The sequence below is a fragment of the Geotrypetes seraphini genome, chromosome 18 (genome assembly GCF_902459505.1).
Source record: "Geotrypetes seraphini chromosome 18, aGeoSer1.1, whole genome shotgun sequence".
In the NCBI taxonomy this organism is placed as follows: domain Eukaryota; kingdom Metazoa; phylum Chordata; class Amphibia; order Gymnophiona; family Dermophiidae; genus Geotrypetes; species Geotrypetes seraphini.
The window spans coordinates 5,901,912-5,920,231 of record NC_047101.1 but is presented as its reverse complement, the minus strand read 5'-3'; the positions used below and the strand labels follow the sequence as shown (position 1 = coordinate 5,920,231).

The 18,320-nt window shown below is 40.7% G+C and overlaps 1 protein-coding gene across 1 annotated transcript in view; it reads right to left on the bottom strand.

Moving 5' to 3' along the window:
• Positions 1–18,320, bottom strand: part of PPP2R2B (protein phosphatase 2 regulatory subunit Bbeta) — a 129,339-nt gene that overhangs the window by 41,773 nt on the left and 69,246 nt on the right. The window contains exons 2-4 of the mRNA XM_033926831.1: positions 12,626–12,723; positions 5,574–5,739; positions 2,940–3,052 (exon numbers count right to left, since the gene is read on the bottom strand). Coding sequence (XP_033782722.1) covers positions 2,940–3,052; positions 5,574–5,739; positions 12,626–12,723 — 377 coding nt within the window. The remainder of the gene's footprint in view (positions 1–2,939; positions 3,053–5,573; positions 5,740–12,625; positions 12,724–18,320) is intronic.

The window sequence follows — 18,320 nt, the reverse complement described above, 5'->3', positions numbered from 1 at the left end:
AAAATCCAACTGTTCCCTGCAGTGAGATGTCACTTCTGCACTTTGACAGTCCTCACTTATTAACCGACTTGAAATACATCATTAACACCTACAAGGAATGGCTCAGAACTGGTTACGGACAGTGCAGAATTGTTATAGATGGGCAACCCTTATATATTTGGGTTCCCCCCCCCCCCCTTATTCCTAGCTTGAGAAACTATTAAACAGATGAGGATGTGAATGTGATTGGTTATGAAACGTGAGGTGTTGCTTGTTTTTGATCACTCTTGGCAGAACGGAGCTGTCTCAGTTCTGTGAAAAAGCCTTTTTTGGACTGAAAGATGGGAAGCAAATGACAAAAGTGTTAAACACAGCATCTGAGCAGGGAGGGGGAGGTGAGACAGCCCAAGAGACTGAAAGACAAAGAAAGATCATTCGTGCCCATCTTTCTAGAAGGGCGTACCAAGATGGAATGCCAACAGCTTGGACAAAAGAAGAATCGGAAAGAGACTGTCATGGAATAGAGACAGCTGGGAGGGGAGGAGGGTGGGGTGAAAGGCAATTATACACAGGCCCTACAAACTGGGACCTAAAAATCCTTCTATTTTTTCTGTGTGCTGCCTTTTTACTCTCTTTTTTTTTAAATTCTTTATTGATTTTCAAACTACAAATGCGCCATAAATGAATCACATATATGTACATTGTATAATAAGCGCAGCAAACTTTCAAATATTACTGCAACAAAGAAATGTCCCCCTCCCTCCCAGCTAATATACAAACAAATAACTCAAACCTTCATGAAACTATTCATAAAATCATAAAATTCTATTCCCTTCCCTACCCCACCCCCCCAGGATGTGTACATTTACTTGCTTATAAAATAAAAACATAAGAAGTTGCCCCCGCTGAGTCAGACCAGAGGTCCATCCTGCTCAGCGGTCCGCTCCCGCGGCGGCCCATCAGGCCTGAACAGTGGTCCCTGATTAATTTTGTAACTTACCTCTAATCCCATCCCTATAATCTACCTCTACTCTTATCTGTACCCCTCAATCCCTTTGTCCTCCAAGTACCTATCCAAAGCTTCTTTGAACTCCTGTAGCGTGCTCCTGTTTATCACATCCTCCGGTAGCGCGTTATTCCTCTTTACAGTATTTAGTCAAAGGCTCCCACACCTCTATAAAATTCTTCAATCTTCCCTGTTGTATAATAATAACTTTATTTTTTCTTTACCGCCACAATCTTGCGACTTCTAAGTGGTTTACAGTGAAGAGAGCTGGACAATCAGCGAATTTCAGAATACAAATGGCGAAGATGTCACTGAACAGAGTACAATTAGTGAAAATACGCAATATCAACATGTTGAATAATAGTTTTATAAATAAAGGGGGGCATCTGACTAGGAGATAAATCTATCGAACAGCTGTCCCCGTGTCATTCTCATATATCCCTCCTAGTGATCAAGCAGTCTATTCAGTCTGCTCATTCCATGCCAACTTGTAAACTCCACATGTCCCCTCACCCTGCAACACTGAGGATCTCTGAGGAAGAGGAACGGGAAGAGCAGGTAGGGTTTGTAAAAGGTGTCGATGGCTTTAGGGTTGTTATCTGCCGTTATCTCTCTTTTATGAAAGATTGCCAATGAGATACCAGGAAGCAATTCACACTAGAGCCATGGGTAGGTCTTGAGGCAACTGGTCTAGTAGAGTTTCCTGGACCTCGTGTCATAGTGGATATGACCAATGAAATAAGTTGTTATTTCTGTATGAATATCAATTAATGGTGCCAAATGAATAATTAAAATTAAGAACATAAGAATAACCTTATTGGGTCAGACCAATGGTCCATCAAGCCCAGTAGCCCATTCTCACGGTGGCCAATCCAGGTCACTAGTACCTGGCCAAAACCCAAGGAGTAGCAACATTCCAGCATCTCAAAGAATAGCAAGATTCCGGAACCCCAATGAGAGCAACATTCCAGACCTGAGACTGCAATGTCATAATGCCTTCTCCACCAATGCCTCAGAGCCAACCTCATCAGTGATGTTACAATGGTTTAATTGTCCTATACTTGGCTCACGTAAGAACATAAGAATAGCAATACTGAGTCAGACCAATGGTCCATCAAGCCCAGTAGCCCATTCTCACGGTGGCCTATCCAGGTCACTAGTACCTGGCCAAAACCCAAGGAGTAGCAATATTCCATGCCACCAATCCAGGGCAAGTAGAGGCTTCCCCCATGTCTTAATAACAGACTATGGACTTTTTCCTCCAGGAATTTGTCTAAACCTTTCTTAAAACCAGCTATGCCAACTTCAGTCCTACGGCCCTGCAGGGTCAAGATTTATCTGACAACACAGCTTAACACAAGGGTTACTGATGGTGGATTTGTACCTTGGAGTGGATCACTCCAGATATGTCAACTTATCTAGTTTCAGGCTAGAAATTTGGGGCCAGTCCTGGATTTCTGACCTCTCCAGCCAGTGCATTATGGAACTTGCAGCACTGATTTCAATGGACCGGATCAGGCACTACAAATCCCAAAATACTTTGAGGTGCAATTGTAAAACCTGGATTAGCCAAAAAGTCTCCAGCCTGGAACTGGGTAACTTGGCGTCTCCGTAACGCAGGGGCTGAACATGGGACGTGGTTTGATGACGCGAGTTTGTTAAACCATGGAAAATCATTGCTGTTCTCACTGACTATCTATTTTAGCAGCAAGGATGTTGGAAGGGGTTTTTTTTTAGCAAATCTTGTTTTTTTTTTTTCATTCATTGTCCTCACTTCATGGCTTTTCTATCTAGCTTTGGAATTACTTGGTTTCAAAGTGCTAGCTCGTTTCTTGCAATCTATCACTTCTTTCATTCCATTTCTTGATTGGAAGCTGCTTGATCATGTAATGTAATAAATAAAACAAACAAACATAAAAAACAGAATAACCATTTTCATCTGTCTTAGGCTTACCCGCAAGGTTGTAATTGTGCTAGGGTCTCGCAGTCTACCATCCTCATCTTTCAGGTTGTAGCCCTCAGGTCTCTTGTCTCTTTCACTGACTTTCCAGAGCTTCACGGTTTTATCTATGCAGAGGAGACCCCCCCACACACAAAAAAAGCATATCAATAACACTCTTTGAAACAAAAGAAACGATGAGGATCTATTATAAACAAAGCAGAAATCATATGAAAGGTCGTGCCTACACTGTTTCTGCCAATGGGAAGCACGTTAGTTCATACGATACCTTGTATTTCTTGACTATATCTAGTGTACTGAACTCCCCTCCCCCCTTTTACAAAACGTAGCGCAGTTTTTAACGCCAGCCATGGCGGTACCAGCTCCGACGCTCATAGGAATTCTATTAGTGTTGGAGCTGTTACTGCCGTGAAGGATGTTAAAAACAGCACTAAGGTTTTGTAAAAAAAAAAAAAAAAAAGGGAGGGGGGATTGTTTTCAAATCTATTGGGCTGAAATGGTTTTCATACACTGTCAGTAAAATTGTAATAAGACAGTACATTTAAAAAAGTCATTTGTTGATCTCTCACTGGCATATCAAATGTCATCCCAGATAATGTCCTTGTTAATCAAAAACTGTTTTAAAAACTCAATTAACAGAACATTACACCATGTAATTAATCTTTAATCAGTTCCAATGATTCTTCTCCCCCTCCAAATGTGTTTAAATAAGTCTAGGAATTTTATTAGATTGATCAAGGAGACGGTTTCTTATTACCAGGTAAGCTGATTAGGGTAGGGGAAATTATGTCCTCGCCTACTGAAGCAATTACAGCATGATTTATCATAACTGGTAATTCAGTCACACTCGGATCTCGTTTCTTTAATAGAATTTACAGTTGCTCGGCTGTGGAACGCATCCGTGCGTCTGTCTTATAACAGACAGGATCATCCGCAAGGTTTTAAGGAAAGAAACAGATCAACAGATCTGTTGTAGAATTCTGCTGCACTTGTCCAAGAGGGCAGGGAGTTGGAATTTTGTAGGCAAGGATGGAATAAAATGATGCCAAGGATGCCGAAAGGAGCAGAGGTGTTCGGTGGTGGCAGGATTCAGGAAAGTCACAGATGGAGACTAATTACTGGCCTGTAATGCGCTTAGTGCCGTGCTGTTCCATCACATGACCTGTCATGCGCCTCAGTTTTTAGCTGGAGAGAGTGGACTACAGCTTCCAAGAATTTGTGGCTGGATTATTCTTTTGAAAATGAGGTGTTTCCACCATGTGGGTTTCAGCCGGTGATCGTTAGGGTTACCAGACATCCGGAAAAACCCGGACATGCCCTCTTTTTAGAGGACTGTCTGAGCTCCTGGATGGACTTTCCAAAATCCGGCATCTGACCATGCGCTGATAATGTCGAACACATCTACGCATGCTCCAGGTCCTCCAGACGCAGCTGGAGCTCGTCTGGAAGAAGAGAGGAGGCTTTGTGGAGGTGGGGCTGAGATGGAACAGCGTGGGGGTCATGTGTCCAGGGTTTCCTGGCAAAACATATGGAAACCCTAGTGACAGTCTCTTGCTAAACAGTGGCTAGCATAGCCATGGTGTGCTGCGTTGGAAGGCGTTTCTCCTGACTTCTAGAAGAATGGCTTCCAAACTTGTCATCAGGATATCTACAATATGCACAAATATACACTTCTCCCTCGGTATTCGTGGGGGATAGGGGCAGAGCCAGACTGCAAATTGAGAAAAAACGTGAATAACTTCTCATCCGGCGTAGGAAGATTGCTCCTGCCCCGAAAGCCCGCTAGACCACCAGGTAAGGCCGGGATGTCGGGAGGAAGGCTGGAGGGATGCGGGAACGTCTAAAACTATGGGTTTCCTCCCCTCCCCCCCAAAAAAAATCACGAATATGTGAAACCGCAAGTGTCGAAACCGTGAATAGAGAGGGGGAAGTGTACACTAACTCTGCTGTATGCAAATGTAGCTCATGAATATTCTTGATGAGTTTGCATATTCAGGATGGATAGCCAGAAAAACTAACTGGCTGGGGGTCTGTGAGGTCAGGAATGGGAACCACTGCTCAGAAAGACTTGCCATTTTCTGCAGTTAGTTTTCCTATAAGGCTACACCATACAAATCCCCCTCCCTGTTTTAGTAACAATTTGGCTCATTTCATGTCATTGTCAAAAACGAACTGGGAATGGTTAATCTCTTTGTCTATAGTTGTGTCTCACAAACTTTGTCAGGCCGCGACACACTAAATGTAGTGGCTGCGGCTCAAGGCATTCGGAAGGGCGTGGATGTTGACACGATGATGTCATGGGCATGCATGACATCATCACCTCGCTGTCCGTGCATGTACGAAGACCCTCCAGATGGGCCCGGAGACACCAAAGGGGGGTGCCGGAAGACACGCAAAGAGAACAAGAGGTGCTGATGCAAGCTGATTGTTTACAGGATGTGCCTCACCACACGCTGTGGAACACAGTTTGCGATACATTGGTCTGGCCTATGCCTATCCACACAACCGCTCTCAAACCATATATAAACCAAACTAAAATCTAACTATAAATATAGAATATAAATATAAAATACACCCCCCCCAAAAAAAAAAAAAAAAATGGCGTTCAAGGGCATTTCTAGTCATTACCATTTGTGGAGAGAAGGAAGTAGGCTGCATTCTGCTGTGGGATCCACCGTATTTTATTGATCTTCTCCTCGATCTCTAAGCTCTTCAGGTAATCGAACTCTGGTTCATGGCTCTGGAAGGTACTGTAAACATTGTATTCACCTCTGCGATGAGGCTGGTTTTTGCTCTGGAGGAAGGAGAGTCAGAAAAACGATGCAATAAAGTGTTTCCTTAACTGATCTGTTAAAAGAACGGAAAATCTGACGATGCAATTTCAGAGCAAATTTACCCCCTCTTTTACTAAGGCGCGCTAAACGCTAACGCAACAATTATATTCTATGGACGCATTAGCATTTAGCACGTGCTATAATGACTAGTGCGCCTTAGTAAAAGGACCCCTTAGTTTCTATAGCAATGTGGTAAAATGCTGTTTTTTTCGCTTGCGCCTAATCCGTTCGATGTCTAAATTTCTGGAACCTAAATCATTGAATATTTTAATACACTCTTTGGTCATGTCCAAATTAGACTATTGTAATTCACTCTTATTAAACATTACACAAAAAGAAAAAAAAACGTCTACAAATAATACAAAATACTGCAGTTAAAATCATTCATAATGGCAAAAAATACGATCACGTAACACCCTTTTTAATAGACTCACACTGGCTCCCGATTAATCAACGAATAACCTATAAAATATCACTTCTAACTTTCAAAGCTCTACTCAATAATGAACCTTTATTTATAGATCAACTATTAATTCCATATAGCTCGTCCCGAGCATTAAGATCAACTGCTTTAGGAACACTTACTGTACCTTCTCTAAAGATCATCGGAACCAGACGACACGACATATTCTCAGTCATGGCTCCCCTTACTTGGAATGCCCTTCCTTTATACATTAGAGAAACCAAAGACCTGAACTTATTTAAATCTAATCTAAAAACTTTCCTTTTTAAAACTTCTTTTAATATTTAAAACCTTCTCACTTAGTACTATTTTTTAATCCTTTTTTTTAATTTTTTTTTTTTTTTTAGCAATTTTAAATAATTTCTATTTCTTTTTTTCTCAACTTCTCTTAATATGACTTTTTAAACCCCCAACCCTAATGTTTTTTCCTCTTTCATATTTTCCATTTCTTCTCCTTTGAGAAACGCAATATGTAACTTTAACCTACTTTATCCCTTCCCATTGTTTCTCAAGTTTGTCAGTATTGTCTGTCTGAAGTTTTTATGTACCTCTTTTAAAACTATGTATAGTATTTCTTTTTAATTGTTGCTCGCTTAGTACAAAATAGGCGATTTATCAAAATCAATAAAACTTGAAACTTGAAACTTTACCACATGTATTTTGATGTTGGGTAGGGTTACCATATTTAACGATGGACAAACCTGGATGTATGGCCCCTGCCCCATTCTTCCCCCAGCCACAACTTGTTCTGCCTCCAGCCCTGCCCCCCAAAAGCCTCATCTCTTTATTTCCCAACCTCCAGGTCATGTCTGGAGGGCCTCCAGCTTGCGTGAATGCGTGCGACGTCATCCACGCATGCTTGCTGAAGGCTCTCCAGATGCGGAGAGAGCTCAGGGCTTTCCATAACCTGGACAAACTGCTGGGTTTTGGAAAGTCCATCCAGGAATCTGGACAATCCTCTAAAAGGAAGACATGTCTGTGTTTTCCCGGATGTTTGGTAACCCTAATGTCGTAGCCAAGTCAGGTACTAACAGTGCGTGTATGGTTGAAAAATGTGTCTAGGTATGATGTTTTCCTTCCAAGACCTAAATCTTTGGTCTTCCCTTTTAGTCCTTGAGGGTCGTCATCAGGTCAAGCTCTCAGGAGGTGTGCAAGCCTCCTAGCTCTATTGTTCACAAATAGATTTTCAATTGAATCATTAAAAAGTTATTTTCAAGTTCACCAATTTATTTTTGAAAATTGGGGTTCCTGAAAGAACAGGGTGGGATATCATTTGGCCTACCAGAGACTTCTCTGGCCCTGACCTGTGCCCAGCAAAGAGTCTTAGTTTTGTAAGCCCAAGCCTGGACTGTAGCCGAGAGATGAATTAACATCTTGCTGAGGCTAGGGTTCCATGCAGTTCCTCTGAAATTTGGAAAGAATGATTATAAAAACTTTGCAAGAGCTAGTGCGATACCCCGTGCTATGATGGTATGGAATTAGGTAGGTGTCTTCTGGGATGGAGTAGCCAGGAGTTTTGGGGTTTTTTGTTTTTTTTTTAGCTGTCTTGTTTGCTTACTAAATTCCTGCCAAATTACGAGAATATGTAAGAAATTACTGTATAACGGACAATGGGAAAACACAAACCACAAGCCTCTGTTGGATTTAGCAGAGAACTGGGTTGGAGAAGGAATAAGCTGAGAAACACAGCCATAAAATAACATACGGACTGAAAAACTGACTTAAAATAAATTCCACATATCTATAATTTCAATTACTGCAAATCTTGCTTTGAATAAAAAAAAGAAAAAAATAGCTAAACACAGCATCATCTGCTAAAAGACAGCTCGTGCGTGATGGCTCTTGGAAATGAAAGAGCACGCTCGCATCTGCAGCTGCATTTCAGCCGACATCGTTATGTTATCTTAATAAGCGATGAATTGAATAATCCCATGTTTTCAAAAGTGAAAAAGGAAATGCTCACACAGCTGACTGAGCCACTTGAGGACCTCAACCATTTGCGCATGGGAAAGATAAATGTTCAAAGCTATTTACATAGGCACGGTATATAGCAATTTCCTTGTGTAAACTGCCCATCTGAAAATTGCCTGCTCTCAGGCCCCCTAAAGCACATAATCCCCCGGATTCCATATAGGTTGCTCAAAGTTGGATATTGGAATTTGTGCGTGGATTCAAGGGCAATAAGCATCAATTAGGCATGTAATTGGTTTTAACAAGCACTTAATTGAATATGACCCCCGCCACTGAATTTCCAGATTCCCCACTGACCGCAGGGGGTAGCCAGTCTGCTTCCCATGATACGAATATGGGCCCCCTTCTATTCATTCACTACCAGAAAATTTAGCTTCATAAGGTGTGTTTTGCAAGCCAAGTTTTCCTTAGTAAAGTAGCCTGGAACTAATTAGAATATGAATGCTATAAATTGAAGAATTAAGGCATGATCTGAGTCCCATATACGACAATTCAGTTTAGGATGAGCTTGGGAGGGTGTCAAGTTTCAAGTTTATTAAAATTTTGATTTGAACGCAATATCAAATAATTCAATGCGTTTAACAATAGTAATTTTGGGGGGACAAATAACCATTTAAACAATAAAAACATACAATCTTATCTATAGTTATTTAAAGATACATAAGGAATAGAAGGATAAATTACATTTGTTTAAAATAAAATAACCAAAAGAAAAAACATTTAGGGAAAAACAACATCAGGAGGGATATTAAAAGGTTTTACAGAAACTTGGTCTAAAAGTTATTGGTTTGTTCATTTTTTTTTTTTTAATGAAAGACTTGATCTAAAATGATAATAGAAAATCGAAGAGATTATCTAATCTAGGTTTCATAGGCATCTTTATAAAGATAGCTTTTTAGTTTGCTTTTAAATTTTTCTAAGGAAGTTTCAGCGCGCAAAAGAATTGGAAGTTTGTTCCAAAGCTGGGGTCCCAAGATGGAGAAAGTGGTGGTTCTTCTAGTGCCAATTACTTTCAATGATGGAATGGACAGCAAATACTGATCAGCTGATCTAAGAGATCTAGATGGGGAATAAGGTATTAAATATCGATATAAAAATATAGGAGTATTAGTTTTCTGAATTTTAAATGTCAATAGCGCAATTTTATATGTTATTCTGTGTGAAATCGGTAGCCAGTGGGCTTCTTGCAAGAGAGGAATAATAATAATAATAATAACTTTATTTTTGTATACCGCCATTCCCAGAGAGTTCTAGGCGGTTCACAGCAATTAATTAAGATTACAAACAGTGAAAAAAAGCATTGGAATTGCAATACTATAAGTGTACAATAGTAAGGAAAAACCGGTCGTTGACAGTTAAATTGGTTTGGTGGGCACAATAAGAGGGGACGGTGGAGGTTCAGGTGGATTGAGGGGTATTAAGGAGGTGAGGGTGTGTTAGGGGTTCTGTTCGTGGAATAAGTGAGTTTTGAGTTTTTTTCTGAAGTCAAGGTAGGAGGGGGCGTCAAGTACAATTTGGGCAAGCCATGAGTTTAGTTTGGCTGCCTGGAAGGAGAAGGTTTTATCGAGGAACCTTTTGAGGTGACACAATTTTAGGGGGGGGGGGAAAGCAAACAGATGAATTCTGCGAGAGTTCGTATTGTTGTGATTTAGCTTGAAGTGAGGGTTGAGGTAGTTTGGAGATAGACATGATCATATTTTTTGGAATTAGTAATCATTTTTATTGCTGTGTTTTGTATTATTTGTAACCTTCGTATTTCGTATGTCAATGGGAGCCCCAGCAATTGGGATCAAGAGGACAGGCTTTCACGGTCTGAATCCCGCAAACGATGAGATGGTTTGAACTGACTGGATTGAGCTTTGACGGCAACTCCAGTAGCTGGAACTTACGGACTTCTAAGGTCTATGGCCCAGAAATAACAAAGAATAAAGACACTTTAATTGAATCATAAAATTGTAATTCATTTAATTATAGGACAGACTGGATGGACCGTTGGGGTCTTTTATCTGCTGTCATTTACTATGTTACTGTGTTAGTGAAGGATTAACAAAATTTGGAGAATATAAAGTGGAAAAGAAATCGAAATAATACACCCACATTATGATCCATTATTTAGACAAATACGCCAATTATAAGTTCTATTTGTTGGAATTAGTCATTTTAACAAACTTGATGGAAGAAATAATTTCATTTAATAGAACTTAACTTTCATTTCACATCAAAGAAGTTATTTCCAAATCACACCAGTACATGTCCTAGAGAATTCTAGGGTTGTGGTCAGGAGTGTGTGGTGCAGTGGTTCAAACCCCGCGCTGCTCCTTGTGACCCTGGGCAAGTCACTCAATCCTCCAAAGCCCCAAGTATGTTAGATAGATTGTGAGCCCATCGGGACAGAGAGGGAAAATGCTTGAGTACCTGATTGTAAAAAACCACTTAGATAACCTTGATAGGCGGTATATAAAATCCTAATAAACTTGAAACTATATCCCATTTATTCACCAATTTACGGACCTCGTTTCAAGTTTGTTTATTTTTGATATACCGTCTATCAAAACAAATGTCTAAACGGTGTACAATATAAAAAAATAGTAGAAAACTGTTAAAATGGGTAAATTCAAAACAATATTTTGTCATATATTAAAATACTAGGCAAATTCACATTAACGTACATGAGACGAAAGGGAAGTTGGGAAAGGAGAAGTTGTTTAAAATACATCGAAGTAAAATTAATAAAAAAGGGGAGTGGCAAGGCATTAGGGAGGGGATCGCTTCAGAACGGAGCGTTTGATGTTTCAGAGCTTCACAGAAATGAGAAGTTTGAGAAGCGGAAGCTGGTACTAAAGAGTAAAGGCGTCTTTAAAGAGAAAAGTTTTGAGCTTGGTTTTAAATTTTCCAAGCAAATCTCCGTCGGTGTTTGATCTTGCCTAGACTTTGCTCTACAGAAACGGACAAGCACAGCATGCAGAATTGGATGCCAGAGTTGAAAATCAGAATTATGGCTCTCTGGTTTCATCTTTCACTTGCGATCCGGGATGTACCATCGTGTTTGCATGGCAGACAGTTAATGCCAGGAACGGGCAACCTGTGGCCCTCTATTGAAACCTTGGGAAATATCCGTAGAAGGTGTCATTAAGTTGTGGTTATTTTGCGTACTCTGTAGTAGTCGTTGTAACGGTTTGTTTCTCTCGTTTTTAGTTAAACTTTTTACTTATCGAAGGTCTATGGAGCGTTGTGCTTTTCCAACTATGACATTATGTAATGTTGCGGCACACCATGGATAGTGTCGACATTCACATGACCATCAAGGTTGCTCATCCTTGGCGCTGGGGAGTGGAAACGCCGCCGAGATAAACTGCCATTCGTGTCTTATTGATTGCGGGACTGGATTAGAGGCTACAATAAGCAGTGCTACAGATCCCGAGGAAGGGGGGGGGGGGGAGTGTCCTCCGAAACGGAGTCCCGTTGGACTCAAACAGCACACAGATTTATTGAGCTAAAGCATCTGACATACTATCCAAGATAAGTACTGCACTTTTGCTTTGAAATCTTCCAGCTATTCTTTGATGATTCAGGTCATAACCATATAATTACCAATGGCATCCTTTTCGGATAATCAACGCCGATTTGCTGTATTTAATATCAGATCGTAGCGGTTGAAGAATTTTGAATTTCGCTCACTTCAAATTATAGGGTCCTATTACTAAGGCGCGTTAACTGATTTAGTGCACGCAAACGATTAGCACGCGCCCATTGTATTCTATGGACATGTTAGCGTTTAGCGCGTGCTAATCGTTTGCGCTTAATCGATTATCGCGTGCTAAATCAGTTAACGCGCCTTAGTAAAAGGACCCCTATATGTTTTTAGGCACCATATTGATTAGAAATGCTTCTACACATTAAGTCACATTTTTAGCTCCAGTTTAGGGGTTGTCCCCATCTGTGAGTTGCGAATACTAAGGACTCTAATTTTATTATTAATTTCTCTACCGCTTCATTTCCTATTTTTGTGGTGAAAAAAAATCCAAGAGTTTACCTTTGTGACAATTTTTTTCTCTCTTGGGTTATTTTGTTTGAAATTCTTAAACTAATGAAAGCTGGAAGAGTTGACTGCAAGGCCAGAAAAAGATCCTTTTGGTATGAACGGGACTTCCGGAACCTCAGTCCTCCCTTCTAATTTCTCCTTTCATAACTCGGTCTTTCTCAGACTGCTATCATATGATATAGCATATACATTTTGTAACTCCTTATATTGTGAATTGCCTTGAACCAATTGAGAAATACTGGATTAGATTCTGCATTTTTTTTTGGGGGGGGGGCTCATGAGTTGCAAGGAATGCGAGAGGCATGCGGAGCAGTAAGCAGATTCTTGTGAAGGGGTGACATGCAAGGCAATTGCAATCAGCAGAACTTACCTCCTGTTCTCGCTGAAATATTACCACCCGACCCCCTTTGTCGCCTGTCGCTAGTAATTCTCCCGTGGGGTTGAATTCTACTGTAGAAATAATGTCAGCTGACGAGAGAAAAAACAGAGAGAAACAAAAGCAAGATTAGAAAACCAAAAAAATGTACTCTTTGGGAGATCTAAGACAAACTTTTGCAATAATATATGCAATGGGTAAGAAAAAAAAAATGTTGCCAAAGAATCAGCCTTCCGTGGTAGAATCTACGTAAAAACCTTGGGCCTAATATTCAAAATCACACTGGTTACATCACACAGAGCGACTGAGGAGGGGATATTCAGAGGCACATAACCAGACAGGGTCACTGAATATCCTTCGATCTCCACTGCACTGTCCAGTCCAAGGGAGGTCATCCACAGCCCTTGAAAGCCATAACCCAGTTGGGTTTTCTAGATTTCTACAATGAACATGCACGAGATGGATTTACATATGCTGGCCTTGATTCTACAAATGGAACCTACATCCTAGCCAAATTCTGCACGGAAGATCATTTTTAAAAAATAGGCTTAATTGGCCCAATAATTGTAAAAGCCATTAAATACAAATTTTTTACAAAATGATTTAGGTTTCACGTGCAATTCAGTGCGGCACCTACTCAAAGAGAGGGCATGTTTAGGGACGGAGTATAGGTGTGGTATGACTTAAGTGCCGGTATTTTAGGCCAGGAAAACCTTGGCTTTAATATATTGGCACTTGAGAAGAGAGCCAGGTATGAATCTCAACGACGGAGAAGGTGAATCCAGAAAGGGGAAGTCGTGAGGAAAAGGATGTCAAACACTCGGCGATGGGTTATTCCAAAGTTCACTTTATTGGAGAACAGCAGGGATCAAACAAAGGACTCGACAGTGGCAATGTTTCGGCAATCCTGACTTTGTCAAAAGTCTAATGTTGCATCAAAAAAACAAATACGCGTCTAGAAAACAATGAGAAATATACAATACTAAAATACGCATAAGTTAAAACACCAAAATCTGCACAGATAAGAACATAATATGCTTGAATACAATGATGCTCTCACCAAGATATATACCAAACTCAGTCTATATCTCAAATTCCTCACCTCCAACATATAATCCCCAACTCCTCAGAAGTACCACCTGGGCTCAAAAGTTGATAGCGGCTCCAGTGAGGAGGCAGTACATAAAGCCTAGGGCAGTGAAAATTTGAGCCCAGGAGCTGGGGATTATATGTTGGAGGTGAAGAATTTGAGATATAGACTGAGCTTGGTATATATCTTGGTGAGAGTTTGATTGATGATCCTCACAAGAACATTTATATATAAAAATTGAGTGCCGTTTGGATAAATTGAATGCAATGATACACACGTATAAAGTAACGATGAGAAACAATAAAATATTACGCTATTAGTCTAAAAACACACAAATACATTACATTACATTAGTGATTTCTATTCCGCCATTACCTTGCGGTTCAAACACAGCAAAAAAAAAAAAAAAGTGTGTTAAAACACACGAAACGTAATTCAGACACACTTGACACAAGAAACTTAACTATATCTCAGGGAGTTAAGATTTCGTAGAAGTCCTTTCATGCACTGACATTACCATGTGTGCTGGCGCATACCTCATTAACACTGGTGATTAATGTGCATATTAATGAGGTTTAGCATATCAGCCCCTTAGAGATAACCCATGCAAATTGGTAGGCTATCATAATTTAGCTAAATGCAATGTCAGTTTTCCAGGCTGAAAACCTTTTGCAGTATTACAACAAATAACGATACACACTCTCATGATACGCTGCATCTAGATTTATCCTCCCCAGAGGGAGCAAGAGATATTATCTTCTGGGCCCAGTGCGATCCTAGTGGAAAGAGGGGAGGGATGAACAAATGATTAGCTCAATTTAGAATATTTTTAGCTATATGCTAAGAGAGTTAATTCCACTGGAGCTATTTTCCTCCTCAGCACTCAGGGGCTTTGTTGGTTATGATAACTATAAAGCCGGGTGGATGTAAGGTAGAGAAAAAACTTTGGGGGTTCAGTGCACATCATCTCAGTGACTAACTTTAGCAATTTATAGAGAACTGCTCCCTAGATCAGAGGTGGACAACTTCGGAACCTCTGGGGGGCAGCAAGGCTGTTAGGTTTTTTGGATAAAAACATAAGGATTGCCATACAGGTAAAGACCAAATTTCTATCAAGCCCAGTCTCCTGTTTCCAACAGTGGCCAACCCAGGTCCCAAGTACTAGGCAGAAACCCAAAGAGGAGCAACATTCCAGAGCTGAGATTGTGATGTCATAATGCCTCATTCCACCAATAAGAGCCAGCCTCATCAGTGATGTCACAATGGCTCGAATGTCCTAGACTTGGCTCACATAAGAGCTGCCATACTGGAACAGACTGAAGGTCCATCAAGCCCAGTATCCACCTTCCAACAGTGGCCAACCCAGGTCCCAAGTACCAGGCAGAAACCCAAAGAGGAGCAACATTCCAGAGCTGAGATTGTGATGTCATAATGCCTCATTCCACCAATAAGAGCCAGCCTCATCAGTGATGTCACAATGGCTCGAATGTCCTAGACTTGGCTCACATAAGAGCTGCCATACTGGAACAGACTGAAGGTCCATCAAGCCCAGTATCCACCCTCCAACAGTGGCCAACCCAGGTCCCAAGTACCTGGCAGAAACCCAAAGAGTAGCAACATTCCAGAGCTGAGATTGTGATGTCATAATGCCTCATTCCACCAATGCCTCAGTGATGTCACAATGGTTTGGTTCACATAAGAGCTGCCATATTGGGCAGACCGAAGGTCCATCAAGCCAAATATCCTTTTTCCAACAGTCAACCCAGGTCCTAAGTACCTAACTAAATCCCAAGTAGTAAAACAAATTTTACACTGCTTATCCTAGGAAGAAGCAGTGGATATCCCCAAGCCATCTATGGACTTCTCTTTTAGGAAATTATTCAAACCTTTTTTAAACCTGGCTAAGCTAACTGATTTTACCACATTCTCCGACAACGAATTCCAGAGTTTAATTGCATGTTATGTAGAGAAATATTTTCCCCAATGACTATGCAAGAGAAGATCTGTTTGCATTTACGGCACTGCCTTCATTGTATGCAAATATATCTCATGTATATTCATTGAAAAAATCCGGAAACCTGAACGCTCTCAAGGACTGAAGTTGCCCTAGGTGTATGCAGTTTAAGACCCCCAGATTTAAGCATGATGAACTGGCAAATAATATCCTTGGGTGGGGGGATGGCACCCATTTCTGTTTCCACATCAGTGCTGGTGCCACAGCATTTCCGAGGACCCATAGAAAGCTGAAAGGTAATAGGTATTTCTGTACTTCACTTTTCTACATTCTACAATTGACAGACTGTACCACGTCCTCTTATCTACACAATGACCGATGTCCAAATGCCAGCCGATTAATTTAAAAAAAAAAATCTAATTGGTTTCCTGGGTAATAAATAAAACAAATACAGTTCATCTGTTCGCAACATAGATTAAGGGTAAGATCAAATTATAAACGTTTGTCTATCTCTTTCTGTTGTGGGGCTGTTATTACCCTTTTCATGTCTCCATAGCAACTGCATCCAACTATTGCAAGCTTTTTTCGTTTTTTCTCCATCCTTTATTTTGCTTTCCCTCATCCTCTTTTTTTCCCCCTCATTCTCTTACACGGGTCCCTGACGCCAAGCGATAATCCAAGTAGGCGTAAGTCTCCAACTTCTAGTCTTGGCTATTCATCAGCACTCCTACAATGCAAGAGTTTCTCAAAACCTTTCCCATGTCCACTTGTCATTTCTCTCCATAGAAAGTGATGGAGAAACAGCCATGAAGCAGGTACAGGGAGCCCAAATGAATGAAACCCATAAGGCAGAGCTGTCAAGACTGTTTCTAGGGAACCATGTACTCGCCAGACTTCAGAGGCAACCAGTAAGATCATTGCGTTCGGAAAACTCTTGTCAACCCAAAATATGTAGAAACCAAGGCAACGACCTTCTCATGGGAAGGGGTAAAATGCGGACCTCACGGACCTGACGGACCTCGCAGATCTAAACCCGTACGGCCTTAAAAATCTGAGGTCCGTGTCGGTCCATGTCCCTGCCGCTTGTACTTTCTGTCGCTGACAGATCTTGATTGAGATTTGAGCACTGACGGATCCGTCTCAGCATAGGGAGGGAAAAGTGTTAGGATCCGTCAGCGCTAAAAATCTCTTCAAGGTCTGTCAGAGCCAGAGACTAGTGCTGGAGTTTGGAGACTTCTTTTCCCCGCTCTCTTGGCTTCTGCTCTGCCGCTGCAGCACTAGTCTCTGGCTCTGACAGACCTCGAAGAGATTTTTAGCGCTGACGGATCCTAACACTTTTCCCTCCCTATGCTGAGACGGATCCGTCAGCGCTCAAATCTCAATCAAGATCTGTCAGCGACAGAAAGTACAAGCGGCAGGGACACGGACCGACACGGACCTCAGATTTTTAAGGCCGTACGGGTTTAGATCCGCGAGGTCCGTCAGGTCCGTGAGGTCCGCGTTTTACCCCTTCCCCCTTCTCATGTACAGGAGTAAAATTATGGAATTCTCTTTTAGGGCAAATTTGAAAATGCAGCGATAGGGGGGCATTTAGAAACTTACTTAAAACAAATGTGTTGCAAATGTGTTGCAAATGTGTTCCTTTTTTCGAGAATGGACATTTCCCTGATGCCTGCTTTATACGCCTTGGGCCTTAGGCCAAAAAGGGACTTAGATGTTGTTTTTGATTATTCCCCTCTAAGAGTCTATTATTTTTATTACTTCAAGTTTCAAGTTTAATTAAATTTGATGAATCGCTTATTACATTCTAAGCGAGTAACATTGAAAATATATGGCATACAACATTAAAATATATATTGTACTACATTAAAAAAAGGGGGGTAAGCAACAGACTGACATTACAGACGAACTAGGATACATTAGGGAAGAACAAAGGAAGGCAAAAGTTACAAAATGTTGTTTTCCTAGAAGGAAAGAGAGGGAATGTCTAGAGGGGGGGGAAAACATTGGGATTGGGGTAAGATTGGTAAAAAGAATTATTTTAGAGATTGGAAATTGGGAAAAAAAATGTAAAAAGAGTTATTCTAGAGATTAAAAGAGGCTTTAAAAAGAAAAGTTTTTAGATTGGTTTTAAATAAACTAAGATCTTTGACTTCTCTAATGTATAAGGGAAGAGTATTCCAGGTAAGGGGGGCCATGACTGAAAAAATATCATGACGTCTGGTTCCTATAACTTTTAAAGAAGGAACCATAAGCAACCCTTGTGTAGCAGACCGCAGGGAACGGTTCGAAGTATGTGGAACTAGTAGCCGATCTATGAATTGTAGTTCATTGGTGGATAGTGTTTTAAATACTAAAAGTGCTATTTTGTATATTATTCGTTGGTTTATGGGAAGCCAGTGTGATTCTATTAAAAAAGGTGTTATTTCTTTCCATTATGAATTATTTTAATTGCAGTATTTTGGATTATTTGTAGACGGTTTTTTTCCTTTTGGGTGATATTTAACAGAAGTGAATTACAGTAATCTAATTTGGATATAACAAGGGAGTGTATTAAAATGTTTAAGGATTGTGGTTCTAAGTACTTAGTCATAGAACGGATTAAACGCAGACGATAAAAACAGCATTTAACTACGTTGCTGATG